The 24128-nt window shown below is 43.8% G+C and overlaps 1 protein-coding gene across 2 annotated transcripts; it reads left to right on the top strand.

Moving 5' to 3' along the window:
• The first annotated feature begins 431 nt into the window (after positions 1-431).
• On the top strand, positions 432-23411 carry LOC130174920 (segment polarity protein dishevelled homolog DVL-1-like). Of its 2 annotated transcripts, none has more exons than XM_056385162.1 (15): positions 432-861; positions 6039-6108; positions 8504-8625; positions 11229-11347; positions 15224-15362; positions 15745-15838; positions 15989-16058; positions 16185-16324; positions 16864-16940; positions 17465-17532; positions 17639-17767; positions 17853-17987; positions 18679-18846; positions 18956-19171; positions 21290-23411. In XM_056385162.1, the coding sequence occupies exons 1-15, from the start codon at positions 692-694 to the stop codon at positions 21808-21810; spliced, it is 2238 nt and encodes a 745-aa protein (XP_056241137.1). In that variant the 5' UTR covers positions 432-691; the 3' UTR covers positions 21811-23411. The 2 variants fall into 2 exon arrangements, with proteins under 2 accessions (XP_056241137.1, XP_056241138.1); XM_056385163.1 differs by having other exon boundaries at positions 433-861; positions 17639-17716.
• Positions 23412-24128: the final 717 nt, after the last annotated feature.

Raw genomic sequence — 24128 nt, 5'->3', positions numbered from 1 at the left:
ATCACAACTAATAAGGAATTTGTCAAGGTACCAAAAATACATCTCAAACATTTAAAAAAAAAAAATCTTTGGAATAATGTTTTAATTGTATATAATTAATTGGATTGAACTGAATTAATATTGAGGTGAAGTGCTCCCTGACACAATAATATTCCGCCGTGGTGATTGCTATCAGTTAACAAAAGCTGATTATTACAAGAGGAAAGCAGAGGCAAGCTCCGATACAGCCAGAGTACTTCCTCTTTGTTCTATGTTATGTCTGTACTGTACAGTGTAGCCTACGGTGTGAGTGTTTTATAAGATGGGCATAGAGACCTGCGCACAGCCCAGACACACCACTAGATGACAGCACTGTCTAACCAATTAGCCTGTGAAAAATAGCAATAGCAATATTCCCAACTCCATATCGCAAGGATGTGGACTGTCCCTTCCTGTTTTAGTGCCGAGAGAGCCACCGTACCGACTCACACTGGAGCAGGAACACAGGCACTCATAACGCGATTATGTCTGGATTTTCGCTGTGTTTGTCAAAGACACGGAGCTTTATTTTCCACCGCGGGTTATACAGGTTTATGTATTAGGGAATGCTGTTATGTTATTCTACGGGTAACTGGTAACATAGCAGGCCCGTTCATTGCGCTGCCAACCCTTGTTCCTTTCCTGTGTCAATGATTGTCCTCCCCTTACTCTCATGGCGGAGACTAAAATAATATATCATATAGACGAGGAGGAGACTCCTTATCTGGTAAAACTGTCCGTTTCTCCAGAGAAAGTCACCTTAGCGGATTTTAAAAATGTCCTCAACAATCGACCGGTCAATAGCTACAAATTCTTCTTCAAATCGATGGACCAGGATTTTGGGTAAGTGGCCACCGTCGGCGATTATTATTAGCCTGTTCGTCTGGTTCACTGGCTATTTATTATTGCAGTGTGTGTTTAGACAGCTTATTACAGGCCGTAATAGGCAACATCAAACGATGCTGGCTGCAACCTAGTTACATGTGTGTGAAGTGTAGTGCCATGTCTGTGTCCATGCTCCTGGCACCTGCTCATTATTACAGGCTATCCTGTGCGCAGTGGAGGAGACACATGAGTGTTTGAAGTGATACCAGATCTGTCCAGAGCCCTAATGACGCAGCCCTGCATGCATTACACAGAGCCAGACCCCTGCTCCTCAGAGACGGTGTATTAACCCATAACAATGTCAGTATACTAACCAGGTGGAATATAAATGTCAGAGTAATGTTGACAAAGAGTCCACATGTTCGTGTTCTCAGGTTTCATCTTTTTTTGTTTTGGTTTCCCTTTGCCTGGTTATTATAACGTGTGATTTTTCAGTGTGGACCATAAGAAATGACTATGTCAAAAAAATGATTTGATTTGTATCTGCTTATAACAGCCTGGAAAGTTGTCTTTCTTTAGAGACACATAAAAATCCCAAGGGAATACAGCAACCACAAAGCCAGTGATTGTGACTATTAGATGAGCAATCATATAATCAGTGTTTGCATCTACAGTAATGGTCCCAGAGGAGAAGATCTGTCAAACAGTTACTACATCCTCATAACCTTGGTTTTCTAGGTTTTCTATCAGTTAATTAATTATATGCTGTGTTATTACAGTGGCACTGATAATGAAGGTTTTTAAAAAAGAATGATGTAGTAGTAAATGTAGCTTAAATAAAACGTGTTGAAAGGACAGTCGTTTGACACCTCATCGGATCTCACAGTCCACTAGCTATTCAGTCATGTAAGACATGTAATGTACATATTGTAATTAATTGTGGTCAGGAGGGAGACAAATGAAATGAGTGATTAAACCTACAGGCATAGTTTCACTACTGATAAAGTTGTAGCTTCAGTTATTGAAGCAGAACAGGAGAGTCTAATGATGCACAACATGTCGTGTAAAAGAAGGTTTTTTTGCACTAAAACTAAAATATTATTTCCTATGCTGAATTCTTCCCCAGAAAGTCATAGGAGCTTCCTCCGCTATCCACTGGATGCTGGACAAAATGAATAATAGAAATATTTCCTCCCTCTTTCTCTCCCTCTTTCCTCTTTCTCTCTGTTCCTCCCTTTGTAATCCCATCCTGGTTTTCAGGAGTAACACCAGGTTCTACAGAGCTCTTCAGCTCTCTTGGTCAGTGAGATCTACTTGTGTCAGGCCTCTGCTGAGAATGACATATTTGTGTCAGTGCCCGTTTCTCATTCCAATCTGAACAGTCATACATGGGCCCACGCGCATTAGTATCTAGCACTGTAATCGCAAACATGATTGGAGGAAATGCAGAGGCAGGCAGTGTCTATAGAGCCGAACGTCATACATTTCCACTGCAGCCTGACCTTGTGAGGGAAGCTGGCTCTTCCTGGTGGCAGGCTAGGCTTGGTTGCGCCGCTTTGTCCCCAGCCTCGGCTTCCTGCCTCTCTCTTGCACTGCAGGCCGGGCTGCTTGCTGGGCCTCAGGTGATCGACAAGCAGATTATGGAAACAAACAAAGCATGTTTGCTCTCACCACATGGAGACGTGGCTCCATGTTGCTGAACATGCCGCTACAGTAGGCCGACTGGCTCCTGCATGTGCATCAACAAAGCATGTTAAATTCACTTGTGAATTGGACATTGTCAAACGACTGCTCACACGGGGCTGTTATAGGCAGTTTATAAAAGCGTCTTCATGAGAGTTTCTGCCTTTGAGTTAAGGTTGAATATCTGGGCTCTGTGAGTGCCGTATGGTACTGGCACGGTATGGAAGCAAACCCAGTCAAAGGCACAGAGGATAGCAGTGCTTTGTGGTAGCCATGCTGGCTGTACTGCATACACACAGACAGTATGGCTGCTGGAGAATTAGCAAGGGAGGAATAAGACTGCTAAGCAGAGAGGGAAAACATCAAATCCCTTGCAGTTATAGACAGTGTTTGAAATGTAAATGAGCAGTCAGTGCAAGGTCCTCTGTAGTAGACCCCCTGCTGTGCAGGAAAAACCAGCCATTTTCTTATGGGATTGCTGAACTACATTTGTGCTGGCCATATCAGCTCTTTAAGCAATGGCCACACAAATTTGATAAACGGTGTGCCCCCAAAATGCCTCAGCTCACTGCAGTGAACATGCCGTTTCAGTTCCCTTTGGAATCATTGTAACCGTGGGCTGTGGCATTTCCGTTCACACAACAGAGCACAGCAAATTAAACGATGACTGTTTCTTTGTGCACATTTCATACCTCACTTCTTCTTTTTTTTTTTTTTTCTAGTCATATTCATTCATTCATCAATATTCATAAGACAGGAAGCTAATTGAGGCTGGGTTGTTTTGAAGGAAACCCACTTGGCTTTTCTTTTTTTTTTTCCCGAGACTTCAAGGTGATGATATGGCATTTTGTCATTGCCACTGGTGGTGAGTGGGTTTGAGACCTCACTATAATGCAAGTCACAGAGGCACTCTGGAGCTGAGGAAGCAGCCAAGCTGAAGGTCTGAAAGAAACAGTCTTGTTTGTGCCTCAGAAAATAGGGGGCTGGTAGGGGGATCTTTCGTCTGCTGAGGAAGTGATGCCGAGCCCCTGTAGTTAGAGGACAAAAATCTGCAGCTTTTTGCACAAATGCACTCATGCTTCACCTCACTTGTTTTTGCCATTTGAGGACTGTGACAGATTTGAAGGTTATACCACACTCGGGTGTCATGGCATTAACAAAGATGCTCTTAGTGTGATAGTGACGATATAATATGTGTCTTGTAGTGACGTTATGGATGGAAAACAATAAAACATCTGAACTTTGTTGTTATGGTGCTGTGGAAACCACAGGGTTACAGTATTAAATATACCATCAACAGCAGGTGTGCTATTTTAAAGTTTTTTCTAGACACAAAGTTGAATCAAGCTGTTTCCTGAGTCACAGTCTTTGTCTTATTGAAGTCTATCTTTTCACCATCTTAATCGAATACAAATATTTTGCTTCCCTGTTTATAGTATCATTAGCATCAGCCCACCAAAGTCCTTGGAGTGCTGGCCCGGTGTTAGCTGGCTTCTCCTGCCCCTGGTTTCTGGTTTTGGGCTGTAACTACCCTGCCCTCCTGTGTCTCTCACAGCATAAACAAACACGTCTAATCTTCCCCAGCTACACAAATATCCCCAGCAGTGGAATATTCAGCGATCACCAGGGTAAATCTTGTGTCATTATCCTGTGAAATCTGTTAAGACCTATTTAAGCTGTCAGCTCTAAGAAGTCAGATCTGTGACAGCAGCCCACACCAGACACATGCTCCTTTAGACAGGGCTTATGATTTGTTTGTGTGAATGTGTGTGTGTGTGTGTGTGTGTGTGTGTGTGTGTGTGTGTGTGTGTGTGTGTGTGTGTGTGTGTGTGTGTGCGTTTGGTAAGAGTTCAGGAGTGGTATGAACACTAACACTTTCCTGATATCAGATAGAAGCTGAAAAGAAAGCAGGCCAAGGGTATTTCACCGCATGTTAAAGACGTCATCTGTTATCATTGGATTTGTTTCTTGGTTCAGACAGAGATATGTTTAAGAGATTTATTTTGTAAAATACAGTCACACTGTCGAGCTGTGTGAGAGGAAGAGCCAGCCTTATTCCTGTCAAACATTAGGAAGAAGAAGCATTGCTGAGAGTTCACTCATACAGGCCACTCCCACATCCTCACAAGTCACCTTACAGCTGGTCAGCTTGAGAGAGAGGATGCAAACATTTCCTACCTAACACGCAGCCAGCAGAGTCAGCCCTCGCCTCCCTCCCTTTTCCTCCCTGAGGTGGAACAGGCCACAGCAGCAGACTCTGTGGTCGTCGGTTCCAGCCACAAGGCTACGTTATCTCCGTCCACCACTCCCTGCAACACAGCTCCCACAGCAGCAGCACAACTAGCTTGGCTAATCATTTCAGTAGCAGGGAACTTCTGGCAAACAAGAGGTGGAAAAAGAAAGCTGTAAAGTCGCTGTCAGAGACACCCCTGCATAAAATCTTCTTAGGCTTTCCTGCTGCTCTCAAATCGTGCCTCTCCCTTTTCATGCACTGTGTTCAAAGCCAAGACGCTAATATGAGAGCTCCAAAGAGTTTCCGAAACGCTCGCTCATACTGTTTCTGAGAAAATCCTTTGCGAAAAAACAAACAAACAACATACAATAAAGACATACAGGGAGGTATAATGAGAAAGCGACAGATACATCAAGACGTTTTAGCCCCATGAATGCGTCGGTGTGTAAGGTGTTACCCAGCTCATCTCCTGCCCCTCAGCTAGCTTCAGGCTTGATCTATGTGACACGAGCCCTAGCAGGTGTGGTGACTGCCTGCCGCTGAACTGTGTCCCAGCAGGTCAAAGGGTAACTGGGAAGTATTTTTGTAGGGAATTTACAGCCAAAGATGAACACACCGAGGGAGGCTCACACACTAGATCACTCTATTAATACACGCTCCTGTGCCTTGACGCCCTGTTGTCGCAGCTATGAGGCTTTTACTACCCACACACAACACTCACACAGACACGTCTATCTATCTATCTATCTATCTATCTATCTATCTATCTATCTATCTGTCTGTCTGTCTGTCTGTCTGTCTGTCTGTCTGTCTCTCTGTCTCTCTGTCTGTTTGTCTGTCTATCTGTCTGTCTGTCTGTCTGTCTGTCTGTCTGTCTGTCTGTCTGTCTGTGTGCAGTGGATCATTGTGAAACACCTGTGCAGGTTAACTATTGGAGCCATTCATTACAATCTAATGCCCCTATCTTTGCCAGGTTGAGTAGCCAGCCCCTATAACATTATTGTGCTTAGTGTAACTGGACAGACAGCCAAGATGTCCATAAATCACTGATAGAAACATCGCTGCTGCTCATTGAGCCTACCCGTACTAGCGAGGGTGCAAAGCTGGTTGAAAGCCATGTGGAAAATGTGACTTAGAAAGCACGAATGTCTCTCAGTATGTGTCACCTATGCAGGGAAGTGGAAGTGTCTCAAGGCTGTCCTGTGTTGTGTTGTTGAGCTGATTCTGTGTCCTTCTCCCGGTCAGTGAGCCTGACTCTATCTGTCTGCCTGTTCCCCAGGGTTGTCAAAGAAGAGATTTCTGATGACAACGCCAAGCTGCCTTGCTTCAACGGGAGAGTGGTGTCCTGGGTAAGTGAGATGGATGGTGCACCCGTGATGCCCCTCTCTCTCTCTCTCTCTCTCTCTCTCTTTCTCTCCTGGCTGCTTGCCTGGCTGTGTGCAGCTTCGAGCTCTAACCAAAGATTATGTGGAGCACTCATGGATCATGTAAATGTGTAACGCCTCCACAGAGCTTTTTAAACACTCTTCACCTTGAGCCCACTGTTCAGCTGCATTGTATAGGCGTGAGCGCTTCCATTTGATATTAAACTCAGCCACTGTTACAAAATACAACCAGAGGTGGTTGAGTTTAGCCACCTCTTGTTGTAATAATACCAGCTAGTTGTAAACTATCTGAGGGAGGTTACTGTATTGACTTGTGGAGATTTATAGTGCTTCGTATTATGGAAGATAAACAGTGCTCTGAGACCAAGTTTCCCTACTGGGACAATAAAGTATGTCAAATTAAATCAATCTGTCATGTTAGAGGAGCATTTACATCTTAATCATTGCTCTATCATAGCAGACGGAAACTCTGGCTTTACTGTAAATATTGATGATTAGTTTGACAGGCTGCTCATTTAATCTACTTTGGTGGCTTTTTGTCAACAATCTAGCAAATGAATATCATGCTTAATTGATTTCTGTGAGGAAAGTCATTACTTTGCTTGGCTTCCTCCACAGGGAGGTCACAGGTCAGAATCAGCCAAACAGCGGTGGCTATAGAGCTGTGAGGGACCGTCTTGTTCATTATCACTTAAGCGTTGTCGATACCATCTAATAACAGGGCTTAAAGCCTGTCACTATGCTGCGCTGCTGCCCAGCAACCAGTTAGCCCAGATGTGCAGTATGCGTCTTTATGTTTCATTCACATTTGCTTTGTTCTATACACTACATCAGTGATTCACAAGTTGTTTTAAACCCTTTTAACAAAGAGATTTTTTTTTCATGGCGCCACCTTTTCATTACAGGTAATTTACAAAGATATTGATAAATTTTAATTTTGCACATGATGTACCCAGTATTAAATAATGTTTGATAATCTTATACAGGCATAATGTGATGTAGTTAGCATAAATGTACTATTATATGATTCCGTGTGTATGGCTGCTGTGTTCGGCTGCTTCACATAATATGAGGTTCTTGAAGAATACTTTCTAGAAAAGTATTTCCATTAGCAATACCCACTCTGGTACTAATTGATAGTGAATCCATCTGCAATGACAAATTTGTACATTGCTTGATCAGACATCTGACGACTTGAAAGTCATTGCAAGTGTGAGTTATTACTTTACAAGTCTAAGCATGGAATAGCAGCATATTTAGTAACACAAACTAACTTTTGATATTGTGATTTGGATATGCGCTGATATTTTTTCCCATTTCTAAACAAATATAAAAATGTTAATACAAAAGTTGCCTAATTTTTCATGTGCTGAAACCTTATAGAAAACTTACATTAATTAACAAACCATGTGGCATCCTTGGCCCAAGGTTTTTTTTTTGGTTGCAGCAGGCAGTCCACAGCTCTACAGCGATAACTGGTCACATGTTACCTTCCATAAATTAGTCCAGTGAGCTCCACACATAGTGTTATAGAGAATTTAAATAATAAGAAATAGAGGGCAGTGGTATCAGATCAGGAATCAGTGTCAGAGAGAGAAAGTGGGATTGGTGCATCCTTAAAGTATGGGGCTATTTTTCTTCAATAGTACCATTAAACACAGAAAGAAGCAAAATTATTTATATAAAGCAGTTTTCCATAAATCAGGAGAACCAAGGGAGCGAAATTGACTCATTTTTAGTTAGTGTTTGAGACAGAAAACCAGACACAGATGGTGATGGAAACTGCAGAGATGCTTTCAGTCTTTGAGAAAGTAGCCAGCAGGGTTCATTTAACAACCAAGTGACACCACAGTGACACCTGTGAATCTAAAGCTTGCATTAGAATAATCATATCCCATACAGTTGTTACTAGTTCCACGGCTGCCTGCTTTAACTTTCATTATTCTGGCTAAGATGAAAGGGGAGTAGCTGTATCTACGGGTCATTGTACATCATCCTTTGTACTGACACTCAACTGAGTAAAAGCAGTGTGGTCTTTTAAGTTTCTATGTCGCTGTGTTTCTCAAGTTGTTTATTCGGCGCCACCAGTCATCTCCATGCCTCTTTTCAGCCTCTCATTTCATAGTCTTTCCTCATGCATACTTGTACACAAGACGTGTCTGTCTCTGTGGTGCCAACATCGCTGTGTGTGTTTATCTTTGAGTGTCGCAGAGTCTGTTGAGGTTGTTTTTGATCTTCCCCTGCCACACCATGGGACCTATATCATTCAACTAAATATTTATTATTGTTTGTGTTTCTCTCAGAGCTGAATATGTCTGGTCCATAATGAATTTCCTTTTCTTCAACTTCTCTCTCGCAGTTGGTCCTGGCAGAGAGCGCCCACTCTGATGGAGGATCACAGTGTACAGAGAGCCATCCAGAGCTGCCCCCTCCTCTTGAGAGAACAGGGGGCATCGGAGACTCGCGCCCCCCCTCCTTCCAGTAAGTAGGCTGATTACCGCTTGTCATATATGCACAATTACACACACATGCATGCATGTCGGCATATGTATTCAAGCACACAATCCTTTGCACTGGGTGACCTTTTTATTTCACAGTATGCCATATGTGCTAACCAGAATGTGGATTGCTCATCGGGGAGGTTCATCATCAGGCTCGTATGGGAGGTGTAGGTGGTCTATACGCCCGTGTGTAAATATGGCATGTCCTAAAGCTCGAGAGTGTGAGTGGTTTTCCCACTTGTGTGTATGTTCCCTGCCGTCCACTTAACCGTGGAGTTTGGCGTTAGTCCGCTCATCTATGTAAACATGATGCGTATGCCGCCAGTGCTGCTGATTCTTGAAATAGCCTTCACAGCATAAACATCCTCGGGCAAATCCTGGCACTCAGTGAGGCCAATTGTGTTCAGTCACTCAGAGCATTCATCCATACTTGCTTAATAAAGGCATATGTGGTTCAAAAAGACATTGCTGCCTAAAAGCTCAGAAATGGAGATTTTTTTTCTCCACAGCGTGATTACGGTTACCTGAGCCCAGAGCTTCAAACTGGCAGATTAGAGAATATCACTGCACTTGCTGAGAAGTCCCACGCTAAATATAGCTGGAAGGGCTGGGGGGCAATGGGGGCGAGGGTTGTTGCCATTGCAGCGCTACAGCAATATGGCTGAGGCTCTATATTGAGAACAAGCAATCTGTCATGTCTCAGTGTATCTCTTTATCCAGTGTTTGACATCTCAGCTCGCTTTTGCCCTCTATGGGCTGCTCCCTGCTGTTTGGCTGTCAGCTGTCCTGATGATTTTATTGTTCCCAGCCAGCTTTCACCAGGATTACTGCCACCTTGTGGAGGGAAATGAAAGTGTGCCAGCACCCTTTACCCCCACGTCATCCCCTCCCCCCTCCCCCTGTCCCCTCCCTCACTCTCCCTTTCTGTTTCCCTCTTCGAGTCAGACTGGCAGGCCTTTCTCTCAGAGAAACAGCGTGGTGAATTCCCTATAGCGAACCTCCTCTCTTTCTGAAATGAATCCAGTCTTCCACCTTCTACCGCTCTCTGTAAATAGCTGGAATATTATTACCACTTCATTTTCTCTTTGTGCGTTATTCATGCATTTCTTGTGTTTGTCAGCATGAATGGCTCTATTTGATGAGCACACAGAATAGGTGTTTTGGGCTGAGAATGGACGCAACTGATGTGCTTCTGCCTGGTAATCCGGATTAACGGACATTAAAAGCACCCATCTCCATTTCCCAAGAGGGAGGGGTTGGCGATTGGCAGCAGCGAGGGGAGGTAGTGGTGGGCGGGGGGTTTGGGTAGTGTGGGGGTTGAAAGGGGGTGGCATTTGTTCACAGCTGCAGCCTAGCGCCTTGGATAATCTCCCCCCAGATCAGCAGACCTGCCGCCCGGCTGGTCAGCAGCCATTGACAGCATGACAGAGACGCAGTCACCACCACATCAATCATCTCATTGCGTCCCAATCACTACCATTAGAAGTGCATCCGAAATATGCATCCTAAGTGATATTTGCATACATGCACTGACCTGTGCTGGTGAAGCCTGGCCCAGGTGCACCCATTAGTACCCCGCAACAGAAGCGTGTAAGCATGCCTCATTGACCATTTTATCCCGCTGAGTGAACACAGCAGACACAGCTTCCTGTCTGCCGTTGTGTTTTTAATTTGCATTGATCATCCACACATTGCCACTGAGGTGTGCGAGAACATGTTTTTTTTTAAATGCAGGATGATGTTTGTGTTTTATTCCTCTTTTGCTCTGTTTATGCATGTTGAATATGAAACTGTTTATATATGAGCACTGCCATTTGAGATTTGAGCGGGAGTGTGCATGAACGCATGAACGCAAGTGTGATTATTTATGCAGGTGTGAAATACATGTTGCACACATGCCTAAGTGTGTGTGACAGACTGACAGGGGCGAGTAGATTTCTCACCAGCTTCAGGTTTCCTTGGTGCCTGGTGGCTGTGTAAGTCCCTTAACCTTGTTGCCCGAGGCCACAGCGTCTCCAGCCCCTCTGACAGAATAGCAATCTGCCCCTCCAGAACCCCCAGACTCCTCCCAGACCCCAAGCACACAGGCCGGCTTATTGCTCAGCCCACACCTGATCTGCCTCTTCTCGCTTTTTTTTATGCGATCTGTCATCCTCCCCTGTCTGTCTCTCTCCCAATCATCCTCCAGGCACCATCTGGGCTTTCAATAGGTCTCATTAATGCAAGTATTGTCCAGAACAGCTCCCTCTCAGGGTATCTGGTCATTAATGACACTTAGTGAAAAACACATCACATACCGCAGAACAATGAAACTCCTATTTTGGCCAGAGGGATTGAATTTGAAACACAGTTATAATATGAGTTCCATTTTCCCCTAAGGCTGAATGGCAGGCGAACTGATATTATAGCAGACAGAAGTATTCTGTAGCTAGGGATTACGCTCAAGAGTGTTGGTCACAGGCTGGCTAGAGAATTAATATGAAAGACTTTCTGTGAGAGAGACAGTGAGTGTGTGTGTGTGTGTGTGTGTGTTTTGTACATCATTATGAATCTGACTTAAGTTTTCCGACGCGTGTGTTGCAGCGCCAACGCGGTGAGCAGTCGAGATGGCCTGGACACCGAGACGGGAACAGAGTCTCTCCTGAGCCACCGCAGAGAGAGAGAGAGAGAGCGCGCACGGAGGAGAGCTCGAGAGACCGAGCGTGAGTATTATCAGCCAGGAACAGATGGATCCTTAAAATGCAATTATCTTGTCATTTTCAAGTTATTACATTTCAGTGCATCTAACTTTCCGACTCAGCACACGTCACTCACCCCCTCAAAACACATTTAAAAAAAAAAAAAGAAGTGGACAGATAATAGACACGTATGAAAAAAGGCCCGCAGGGATCACATGGTGAGCTTTAGCTGTGTCAGACCAAGAAACACACAGATATCCTAATTCTCAGAACAGGAAAGAAAGCAAGAAATGAATAAGTTCACTGTGTGTCAGAGTTTATGGAATCCACTGTCTTGCCCAATAATTGTTCTTCTCTTTCCTGTCTGTGGCTCAGGTTTATGGTCAGAGGCTGTTTTCCACTTGGTAGCCACACTCCAATCTTGTGCATGGATTATACCCTGTCAGAGGACACGAGTGTTTTGTGAAATATCAGAGGAGATTTTGTTTCAGCTATTGTTGAGATATAAATCCTGCCATTCGCAGTCTACCTGGAAAAGAAATTGTTAGGATCTTGGTTTTAAAAGCCCCTGAGAACTGTTATCAAGCGCAAACACATCTGCTTTGTTGTTCTGGCATTTGACTGAAGCAGTTTCTATTAAAATCACTTTGGTCGGAAGAGGACTGCCTTCTCCCTGATCCCTCAGAAGAACTGCTTCACAGGCTCTGTTTATTAATATGAAAGCCTGACAGGCAACGTTGCATGCCTGCACTGTCCACAGCAGAGAACAGGATATACTGGTGCTGCAGGAAAAGGTGTGTTTTGTTATCGGGATAATCAGACCTGCAATATTTTGAGATATCCGCCTCGTTCTATTCCTGTCCTCGCCACACAGAGATTTTGGCGAAATGAGTTGGTTTTATGGCAGGAAGTAATAAAGAAGCAGCCTATGATGCTCGCAGTCTGCTGATGTTTGTACTCACAGCAAAGCCAGTTGTCTTTCTCTCTCTCTGTCTTCTCCTACCCTCATCCTCTCTTCACAGCAAAGCCTGGCTCTTTGTGTCCTGCGCTCCAGGCTCATTAACCAAATACTCATTAATTTATGTGGTGCAATTAGTATCACAGAGTGCAGCATCAGGTTGGGGTTGTAGGAAGAGTAACTGTAACTATCTCGCATGCTGGAAAACAGATTAACTTTATTCCAGCAGACTAACTGCATAATCACGTCCATTGATTTCCTCATGATCACACTCTTGGGACAGTGCTTTTTATTTTTACTTGGCTCGAAACATGCTTTTGGCGTTCGCCACATTCAGATCCACTGCTGCTAACTTCACATCTGCTGTTCTGTGGGTGATACGGAAATACCTCAAGTCTAATGAACTTTGCATCTGTCTGCCATCATCCACTGTCTTCACTGACCTCAACACAAATAAGATGCTGTTACACAGATGACACAAAATAACAAATTTCTTAAGGATCGCCTCACGTATCCCTCTTCCTCTCTCTCTCTCTCATACACACACACACACACACACACACACACACACACACACACACACACTTCCTTACCTCGCATCTCCTCGCCTGTTAGTTTGTTAGCTCTAATTAAATGAAACCATTGGGTGAAACTGGGTGTGTCCCTTGTGGTCTACCAACAGTTTTGTGGCTCATAAATCTAGCAAGACCCAATGAAATGTTATTCAATTTGGCCTGGTGTGTGCTGTCACGATCACATGGCACTGGATGTAGAGACATATGAAGCAGGAGCCGGTGGCCCCGCCTCTTTACCTCACTGCCTGCAGCATAGGCAGCAGCAGGAATTCCCCTGTCACCTTATACACACGCTTCAAGTGATTCTGTCTCTGAGTGAATGCTGGCTGTTTCACAGTGATCAGTTGAAGTGCTCAACCCCTGGTAAACACATCCCTTGTTATTTTCTGTCTGCGCTGCAGCGTTTGAGAATGAATGGATGAATAATGGAGCAGTTGAAAATTTTAGAAGGGTGAACAGGTGTAAGACCTTGAAGGCAGCATGGAGTTATGGGATATGATCTGTTTCGAGGCCGCAAGGTGCTGCGCATCTTAACCTGTTGTAAGACAAGACTCTAGTGTTGAGTTATTACACTGTAGCAGAGAACATATAATACCCCGAAAAAAAAAAAAAAAAAAAAAACATGCCACTGCATTAAGTATTATGCTGCTCAGTGCTGCCGGGATTTCAAGGTTGAGGTCAGAGAAGACAGAGCTAAACCAGAGCACTTATGCTTGTGTTAAAGTATTAACACAAAACACACAGCTGGTGAACTTAAACTGTCCTTGGTTATGAAAAGTATCTTAAAATCAATTTCTGTGATGCGATGCTGCTGCCACTGCTGCTGCTGCTGCTGCTGCTGAAAGTATTTGGCTTTTTAATAACCTGATGGTGTTTTCACCTGAGGCAAAGATGGGAGAGGATAGGACAGGACAGCGCATCATCTCAAATCCCATATTATCTCTCTCTGTTTTGGAGAATGTCATCATCTGATTGGTCAGAGGCAGATTACCAGTCATTCTATAGTTGCGTGCCATGGGAGGGAGGGAGCAGGCAATACTTTCTCCTGACTCTCTGCTCAGTTTCTCTGTGCATCGGATGAGAGCGCACTGTCGACCGTGGTGAGAGGGATTTGTTGTCTTATGTGCGTTGATGGATTCTGACATTTGAATATGTTATATGATACAGGTGATATCATTTTGTGGTTCGTTTCCTGCAGGTCATTTTTTCTGTCATTCAAAGGTGACTGTTGAAAATAGCAGGGCTCTTGTTTTGCAGTGAGGAGACAGTTCTGTTTATCTGTTGTGAGCCTTTGTAGGGTGATGTTGTTTATGTAATGTTGAGAAATGATCAATTTGAATAGTTTCATCTGATGAGTGCATTGTCTGTTTATTTATTTCCTTTAAAATGTCACCCTTGAAAAGGTCATGAATACATTGTATATAAAGTTGCCCAGTCAGAGAAAGTGACTTTGCACTCACTTCTTGTTTTCGTACTTGCCGTTCTTCATAGACTATCTTTATACTTATTTCCTATTTTTGTCGCTGCCTCTATTGTAGATAAGCTGTGAAGCCTGTCAGCAGCCAGCCGGTGGGCAGAGACCGTCTGGGGCTCAGGCTGGGTTTGAGGGAACCACTAGCACAGACGGAGCAGAGCAACAAAGCCGCAGATTTCAGTCTGACTTGGTGAACCTGCACACTTGTGTTTTTTTGTTTCGTCTGGTGGTGGCAGTCATCTGAGCGTGGGAGGAAATATGTTTGAGTGAATCCTCTCAGTGGATGTCATGTCCCTCTGCTGATTGAGTGCTTATGCGCTGTAGCTCAGCTTTCATAAGAGCACTGTCTGGGCGGAGCTAGAGATGGGAACGACCACATTGCTGGAATGTTTTGCTCGTTCTCGGCGAATACGCTGGCTGCCACGCCCTCTTTGCCTTATGAGACCTTTCCAGCCAATCCGCTGTTACCCTGAGACAGCACCACCTCACTGGAGATGTACGTATGGAGATAGACAATGCTGGGAATTTTGCTGCTGGGGACACAGCTTTGTCTTATCTTTTTGCTAGGAAGTGAACTGTTTACAGTAAGCTAGTGTAATGAAAATAAATCTAAAATAGGTGAATACATTTTTCCATGACTATTTTGACCTTTTTAAAGCACTGACCACACAACCAGAAATTGTTGATGATTTATTTCATTCCACCCACTCCTAATCTTCTCTAAAGTCTGATTGTCATCCCACTTCTGCTTTCAGTTCATATTTTCATTGATGACAAAATCTCCCATAGACGTCCTCCCCTCCTTGTTGCTCTCTCTCTTTCCGATATGACCCTGCAATAAGCAACGTGACCTCGCGTCTGACTCACCGCTGCTCTGCTCTCTCTCTCTCCAGTCCCTCGCATCAACGGTCACTCTAAATCAGAGCGCACTGCAAGGGATTCAGCCATGGGTTATGACAGCGCCTCAGTAATGAGCAGCGAGCTGGAGTCCAGCTCATTTGTGGACAGTGAAGAAGACGAGGATGCCAGCAGGTAACATACTAACTACTACACATCGTCATGCAGACTCTTAAATCAGCAGCTTTTGATTGTTTCTGACACTATAACAAAATCTCTGCAGATAAAAAAAATAAAGCTAATTGTAGACACTGAAAAATGATGTTGTAAATGCAATTTGCACTGCAAACTTCTGCAAACAAAATAACAATTGAATTTTGACTTTTATTTTGTCTACCTCCTGTACATCTACACAGACATTTGCTCTGTAAAAAAAATTGTGCTTAACATATCAGGTCATTTTACCTTGTACCAGGTCATGTACTAATTATAAATGACCTTTTTTTTTTTACACACCCTGTCCATTCCATCCTCTCTTTGTCTCCTCTTTCTTCTCTTGTCTCCGTCTGTGTTTCAGGCTCAGTAGCTCCACGGAACAGAGCTCGTCTTCACAGCTGATGCGCAGACACAAGCGCCGGCGGCGGAGGCACAAAGTGGCCAAGATAGACCGGGTGAGCACCTTCGAGACACATCACTGTCCCTGCTGATATTGAAATTGACGTTGAGTGTGAGAAACAGATGAGACAGCTGATTGATATAGACTTTCTGTCACTTTGACTACACTATGCTTCACTTATCGTATCCTCCTCCTGCTTTTCCAGTCTTCATCCTTCAGCAGTATCACAGACTCCACTATGAGCCTCAACATCATCACCGTCACACTCAACATGGGTATACCTGACACCTTCATCACTATAATGTTTATATCAAAATATAAAGATATATATGCATGACTATTATAATGTTTGTCAGACATGATACTGTGCTCTGAGTCATTCCCTGCTTTCCCCCTGACAGAGAAGTACAACTTCTTGGGCATCAGTATTGTTGGTCAGAGTAATGACCGGGGAGATGGCGGCATCTACATCGGCTCCATCATGAAGGGAGGAGCTGTGGCTGCTGACGGCAGAATAGAACCTGGAGACATGCTCCTCCAGGTACACGAGCAGATGTTTCCACTTTTACAAATTATCATCATGCATGTCGACGACAACACCTCCGCTGCTGCTGCTGCTTTACAGTGTGAAAACTGAACATTACACACAGAGAGAACGCTGGGTTTCAATCTGAGGTTTTGTGGCCTATTAAAAACCAGTTCTGTTACTAGGCTGTTTTGTAAAAGTTGTAAGCCTGCCTCTCCTTTTCCTTCCTGTTGTTGCTTCTCTTTTTTATCTCTGCACAGCAGCACTCTATGGCTCCACCAACTATAAAACACACGATGGCTAATTACAATTTGTTGACCAGCATTCACGGTATAGCTTTTATCATCAGTGGGTATCCCATAGAAAGTAGCTTATGGTCTGCAGGCATCTGAGCACTGCAGAGATTAATGTGTGCACAGTACAAGTGGTTGAAACACACCTGCGTCCTCTGCAGAACTTCAAAGTAATTATTTAGTTATGAAAACACAATGTGTGATTAAGCCATGTAATTTGATATATTGAGTTAATTATATAATTTGTTATCTGTCAACCAGGTGAATGACGTAAACTTTGAGAACATGAGCAATGACGACGCTGTGAGGATTCTCAGAGAGATTGTCTCCAAAACTGGGTAAGAGCTTTAAACTTAGCATCCATGTTTATTCAACTCTCAGCTGCAGATCAGAACGAGATCATCTCGTCATCAGTCTTGAATCAGACAAGTTGTTTGTGGGTATTCAGATGAAGTCATGACTTTGAAATAAAAGCATGTCCCCACAGTTTATCCATAGTTGCCAAATTCTTTGTGACTTTTTGTAAAACGAGCCTAGTGACTCTGTGTTCAGCTTTCCTGTCGTGCTCTCCTGCTGGTTATACCAGTTTACTGCAAGCTTTAACAGTATGGTACTGTACTAACACTCTATGTATGAATATGCAGATTATCTTGTCGTGTCAACTAGTGTTGACCTTTGGTAAGTGATTTCCACTGACGGATTTCCACTCATGCATGAAATAGAAGAACTGATAAACGTCAGTCAGCAATTTCACACGTGACAGCTGTGTAGTGCTGTGGTTAGGTAGATAATGTGCAGTAGATAGTGATTTCCTGTATGTTGCATTAGCTAAACCTAACTTATTTTCTATATTCCTCTCCAGTCCTATTAGTCTTACTGTTGCCAAATGTTGGGATCCGTCTCCACGAAGCTACTTCACTATCCCTCGTGGTAAGACAAACACGAGTGCTACTTTGTGATCACATGGATACATATCTAGCAGATCAAACTTATTTTTATTACAAGTGGAAGACGGTTAAACTGTGTCATTTTTTAGCGGAACCCGTGAGACCGATTGACCCTGCAGCCTGGATTTCGCACACCACTGCCCTGACAGGACCTTATCCACACTACGGTAAAACTAACCAACCGCTGGAGTCAAACACTGTGAAACATCCTTTCTCTAGTAACTATGATAACCTTACAACATTTAAAGAGTTCAAAAGTTCTGCTTGTCAGTGTTTTCTCAAAACCCTTCTCCCATCTCCCAGAATTTGATGACTTGCCTCTGTCTGCAAGTAAAACAGACATGGCCACCATCGTCAAGGTGATGCAGTTGCCTGACTCTGGCCTAGAGATCCGAGACAGGATGTGGTTGAAGATCACCATTGCCAATGCTGTAATTGGTGAGAAAAGCTGAGCTGTGTGGCCATGCACAAAACCTTGTTTCTTGTAAACAAAGTTTTTTTTAAAACTAGTTTACTGTTAGTTGTTTGCATGCTGCACCGAACATTGGTGCTGTGTACGAACAGCAATGCCCCAGTTACTCTTTAAAATTAACACCCAAAAAAAAGAGAAGGATATTCAATAGAAATAAAGGAATTCATAGGTCTATTGGCAATTCCTAAAAAGCACAAAGTTAAAATACAAATGTTAAATGTTAAAACAGAAATTATGGAAATAATTAAATCTGTAATCACATACCAGCTCTTTATTATTCCTAGGTACAATAAGAGGTATCAGCCTAAATCTTTATTTTTCTTTCCAATCAATCTCAACTCTTTCAAGCAAGTTTCAGTTGTTTTTTTTAAACCACAAAATCTTAAGTCTGAGGACTGAAAAGTATCCTGCATAGTTTTGACATTAACTCCCCTAACTTTACTCAAAGTTCTTGCAACATTGTGCTGCTTGTCTGACTTGTAGCCACTGTGGTCACTGTGGTTGTGCATATCACGAGTATTTTTAGCATCTGTTCAACACATTAGAGCAGGAGCCTACATGTCTGTGTGTGTGTGTGTGTGTGTGTGTGTGTGTGTGTGTGTGTGTGTGTGTGTGTGTGTGTGTGTGTGTGTGTGTGTGTGTTTGTTGCTGTGTCAGGTGCTGACGTGGTGGACTGGCTTTACTCCAGAGTAGAAGGATTCAAGGACCGGCGGGATGCGAGGAAGTATGCGAGCAGTCTGCTGAAACATGGCTACCTGAGACACACCGTCAACAAGATCACCTTCTCCGAACAGTGCTACTATACCTTTGGGGACCTCTGCCAAAGTACAGCCTCTTTCACTCTCAGTGTGTCAATAATGCATCTCTATGTGCCTGTGAATAGATGGATTGTGCTAAACCTTTCCCTCTCTGGTTTTGTTTTCTCTCCAATAAGACATGGCATCACTCAATTTAAATGAGGGATCCAGCGGTGGAGGCTCTGAGCAGGACACTTTGGCACCGCTCCCTCCCACCAGCAACCCCTGGCCCCTGGGCGGGCAGCCATTCCCCTACCCTCCCTTTCCCTCCGCACCCCCCAGCTTCCCGCCAGGATACTCAGACCCATGCCACAGTTTCCACAGCGGGAGCGCAGGCAGCCAGCACAGCGAGGGTGAGCAATGAGAAGGAGGGGCAGGACGGGCCTTTGAGTTTTCCATCAGCCTTTCATTAATTAATGTGATAATTTGACTCAACATGCAACATGGCATTATCCCTAATCTTATTACTCCTGACATATGACGTCAGTGTTAACAAATGTCTGACCAATGCTAATGTTAGCTCTTCTGGCTCTCTGGGCAGGAAGTTGACATTGGATTGCATTTTTTTATTACTTATATATGTGTATTCTAAAACACGTCCTGTATTGTCAAGGTCAATCATGAGCATCTTGAGTCACGCAGCGGACAGCTCTGCAGTACTGGGTGTGTACTCAAAAAAAGAAAAAAAAAAATCTGATCAACCATGTGATTACAAACCGCCAGCTTGAAATGATCAACGCCGAATCCATCCCTCTCCATCAGTTCTCGAATGATCTTTTGTTTCCATTGTTGAATCAAAACATGATAGTGCTTTGTGTGGCTGCTGCATGGTTTTTTAAATGTGCATTGAGGGAGAGTGGAGAACAAGAGGGGTTTTCAGTGGGTGGCTGTTGATAGTGTGGCAGTAGTGTACATTTGAAACCAGCCAGTCCAGACAGATAATGGTAAGTTTCATGTTACCATGTATCAGTCTGATTTTCATGGTATTGAGTGATTCATCCAGACATCATCATGTCTCACTGTCAGCTGGTTGTCATTCTTTCAGTTGTTTTTATCTACAACCTTTGGAAGGACAGAGATGACAAAGAACAGTCATGAGATGTTTTGTCTTATGAATTAAAGTTGTAGTTTTGTTCCTTTTGGCACTTCCAAACAAGTTTTTGTGGGTAATGATGTGGCTGCCTGCTCGTTTGAATGTATGCATGTGTGCATTTTTGAGGGGCAGTTTCTCCACAACTTCAAACATTTTTTTAGTTGGGTGACAAAGAACAGTGACCAATGGCTGTAATAAAGTCATGAGCTTATGGGCCAGATGTAGAGGGGTACGTTAGATAGTGTGGGAAAGGCTGGGCCGGGAGGTGTGTGTAATTCTGTTGTTCCCTCTGTTTCTGCTGGGCAACGGTAGACTGAAGGAGGAGGTAGTCCCAGGACACTGGGGGAACCGGTAAGCCTGCTAACCCCCTCTCCTCCTCTGCTGCTCTGTCTCACCATTGATCCTCTCGACTCTTATCCTATCCCTCTCTCTCTTTCTCCTGTGCTAAACATTCTCCACCTATCATACTGTAGCTTTAAGGTTTTTTTTAAATTTATTTTTCCTCCGCCCGTCCCATGCGTCTTCCTTCGTCCGTTTGTATCCTGTGTGTGACTCTCCTGACAGTCCATTCTCCCTATCTGCACCTCTGGGCATGTGTTTGTACTGTGCTGGGAGGTGCATGATGCAGGATGATCACTCTACTCCAAGGCTTTCATTCCCACTGACAGGGGGCGATCATGCACCAACTTACCCAGTACTGTTGGGCTCATTGAGGAAGGGGGAGGTGTGGAATGTTTGATTTTGCAACAGTGTGGTACACCTCTATCAGTATGACGCTGCCATTGTGCACCAGCACTAGGACGTGACACTAACATACATTTAAAACAATGACAATGTGACTGTAATAAGTCCCTTTAAGAAATCAGTTCTACTGTTCTGTATCATCCACAAAGTGTTGTGTAGCAGTGTCTTTCTGATGCAGGTGTATCGTGTTTATATTTCTAATCTGTGAATGTTTCAGTATTTGTATGAGCATCAGATGAAGCCCCTGGAATTAGTTGCTGCAGGTGGAAGTTGGGGAAGAAACCTTTTGAGATAATCATGTTTTCTTGCTAGACTGCTTAAGAAATAACAAGTCACACCTTAAACAAAGTGCAGCAATGTATTTAATAACATAACATAAATTGATCAAATTTTTCACCTAATAACATGCTGTCTGATGGATGATGTCTGTAGCAGTTCATGAAGGCTTCATTAAGCTTTTACAATATATTTTGTTTAATGTGTGACTTTCTGCCTCCTTGTGAATCAGTAGCAAAACCAGCTGATTCTAAATCAGCTGTAGCTGATGAGTTGGAGCTGCTGACTGTGTATTTTACTTAAGTGTTCTGTTGAAGACTAAGCTAAAATGTTGTTGTTTTTTTTCTCCTCTCAACAGGAAGCCGAAGCAGTGGATCTAACCCCAGTGCAGGCAAAGGTAGACGCTCCTCCCCACAGGAGAAGGGTCAAAGGTCAACATGCAGCGAATCAGAGCCCGGCATCCGTGGAGGGAGGCGCGGTGATCGGTCCGCTAGCCAAATGAGCCATCACAGCCACGCCGTCTCCAGTCACAGTCACGCCCGATCAAGTCTCAGTCACAGTCAGTCACACAGGAGCCACTCGCTCTCACAGAACAGCCACCCCTCCTTCACCTACAGCCACGCCCCGTTCACCCAGCCAGGGCCAGGCTCCTGTGCCCAGAGCGAGCGAAGCCATGCCTCCTCCTACGGCCCCCCAGGCTTGCCTCCTCCTTATTGTCTGGCACGTCTGGCCCCCAAGACCTCAGTCAGCAGCAGCACGCCCCCTGGAGCCCCTCCTGGGAGAGAGTTAGCAGCCGTTCCTCCCGAGCTCACCGCCAGTCGCCAGTCCTTCCAGCATGCTATGGGCAATCCCTGTGAGTTCTTTGTTGACATCATGTGACAGGACAGTGCCTTTAAAACTCATGGAGCACAAAATAATTCTCCCTGAACCCACATACCCCCTTCTCTCTTTCAATTTTCAATCTTTTGCCTCTAACTGTCTCTAAGTTCAGAATGTAGACACTGACTGGCCCTCTACCCACCCCCTGCTATCTGTCTATCCCTCTGATGTTCACGCAATGGACTACAGGCAGCAAGAGCACAATAGGAGGGAGTCCTCTCACACTTACAAACACGGGTCCTCTGTGGCTGAAAACCCTCTTTTGTATTGACGTGACGTGTACAGTTTGTGAAACGTGAGTGGTATTCAGTGTGGTGATTCTTTAAAGCTGCTGCGCAGACATTCTCTTGGGAGTGTGTACTCTATGTAGGATTATTTCTGTTCTGCAAGACCTTTAAGCTGGCTGGGCCTGGATCTCAATCCCCCAGACCCAGACCGACACCTACAGCCCGCACTTAGGAACTTTTTTTCTGGGCCTAGAACTTGGACTGGATCTCCTGACTCATATGTGTGCATACTGAAAAAAATTAGCTCATTACACCAAACCTCTGGCCCCATTTCTTTTACGCTGTGGCACAGCCACCAGCTTACCTGCCAACTACTTAAAATTGACCATGATCAGTTCACAAACCGTGAATTTCTTCAACTTCATAAGGGAGGCCCTGTAGCCAGCCAGTAGTTAAACTAGGCTGCATATTGCATGACTGTCTCAACTGCTTTAAAGAAAAGAAATTTTATTAATACATTTCGTTTAAAGTATTACCATTATTTGGGGGAGGGGATACCTCTTGCCAGTGGTCTAAAGGAAGAATCCGTACACTGGATGATTTTTGTGATGTTATTTATGTGATCATGTTGCATTAATGGTGTCATACTTTGTCTACTACGGCTGACTGACAGACAATCAGACATCACCCTTTGTGAATCAGTGGCCAGTTTCAACTGTCCTCGCTGTGCTTTGTCGAATGTATCATTACTCCTGTCAGTGATTAGACCCTGACACTCATAACACTTTGGTTTAAACACTTTTAACGTAATCAGATCAACTTACAAACAGGATTGCAAACAGTGCATACCCACCACAGCAGTGGACGCAAACTCACAGGGTTGACATTAGATAAACCACTTTGCTGAAAGCGTCATGGTCATCGCCTTCTTCGCAAGTGTGAGCTTAGATAAAAGTCAGTGCGATAAAAGCCAAAGCCTCACGATGTGTGGTGGATATTTAGAAACTGTCTGTGATGTAAATCTCTGTCTGTGATTTTCATCAGAAACTTCTCATTTTACAACTTCAAAGTGACTTCAAGGGGAATCCTGGCCTTCACATTCTGATATCCTTACGAAACAATGGCAAACCCCTGTTGTATCTACCTAGAATATAGTTACAAGAGGGAAATAACACGCACACACACACACACACACACACAAACACACACACACTAGATTTATGAGCACTTTTGTCATTATGTCTCTCCCTCCCTTTAGTATGAAACACTGTTTGCAATCAAAGCTTTCTCTTTAATTTTGTTTCTTTTCAAAAGAAGAATAAATTGTACATAGAAATTTATTATATATATGAATAAAAATATATATGTTCAAAATGTTGTCGCATTTTCCATGATAATCCCCTGTTATGTTTTATCAATTGACATGTCTCACCCTAAAATATTTTTTTTTAGCAGGGCCACTAGATGGAGACATCCAGTTTCTAAATAACTCAAGTTTTATATGTAAAATGTATTTTTGAAATGTCTGCAGTCAGTAATTGCCTAATTTAATGAGGCATAATCATTTGAAATGTTTGAAGCATTCAAGTAGGTGGTCATTTCTCAAGACTGATGAGCAGTCATTGAGTAGGTGGTCATGATCTTGAAGTCTAGAAGACTATAAAAATTACAGATCAACTTAAAAGGTTCAATATAACCATCACCAACCAACACCAAATGTGTCAACTGCTCTTGCACATCATTGGCTTTGACACTTAACAGTTAACACCCCTGAGTGGAACTTCCGAGCATCAGCAGTGCAGTGTGTACTTTCCCTGTGGGCTGATGTTAACTCTCTACAGAATCAACTGCATACTCAACCCCATACAGACCCCCTGTCTGCTTGACCCACCAACCACAGAGGTTTAACGACTATTGTTTGAGAGTCCCTGAAAGTGACGTCCCACTCCCCCACATAAGAGGACGTATTGTGAGACGTTTGTCAGGAAGGAAGTGATGTCAAAGCTTCAGAGTGACGCCCTCGTCTGCGGAGGCAGATTAAAAAGTACCATAGGAAAGAAGCTGCCCCCGGAGCTGATCACCTGCACCTGA

The sequence above is a fragment of the Seriola aureovittata genome, chromosome 9 (genome assembly GCF_021018895.1).
Source record: "Seriola aureovittata isolate HTS-2021-v1 ecotype China chromosome 9, ASM2101889v1, whole genome shotgun sequence".
NCBI lineage: Eukaryota > Metazoa > Chordata > Actinopteri > Carangiformes > Carangidae > Seriola > Seriola aureovittata.
This window is presented reverse-complemented; position numbering and strand designations above follow the sequence as displayed.

Excerpts from the sequence above, each read along its gene's own strand:
- LOC130174920 (XM_056385162.1), top strand. The coding sequence starts at position 692 with ATGGCGGAGACTAAAATAATATATCATATAGACGAGGAGGAGACTCCT. Across the intron at positions 862-6,038 it reads TCGATGGACCAGGATTTTGG|GGTTGTCAAAGAAGAGATTT; the intron begins GTAAGTGGCCAC and ends CCTGTTCCCCAG. Across the intron at positions 15,363-15,744 it reads GAAGACGAGGATGCCAGCAG|GCTCAGTAGCTCCACGGAAC; the intron begins GTAACATACTAA and ends TCTGTGTTTCAG.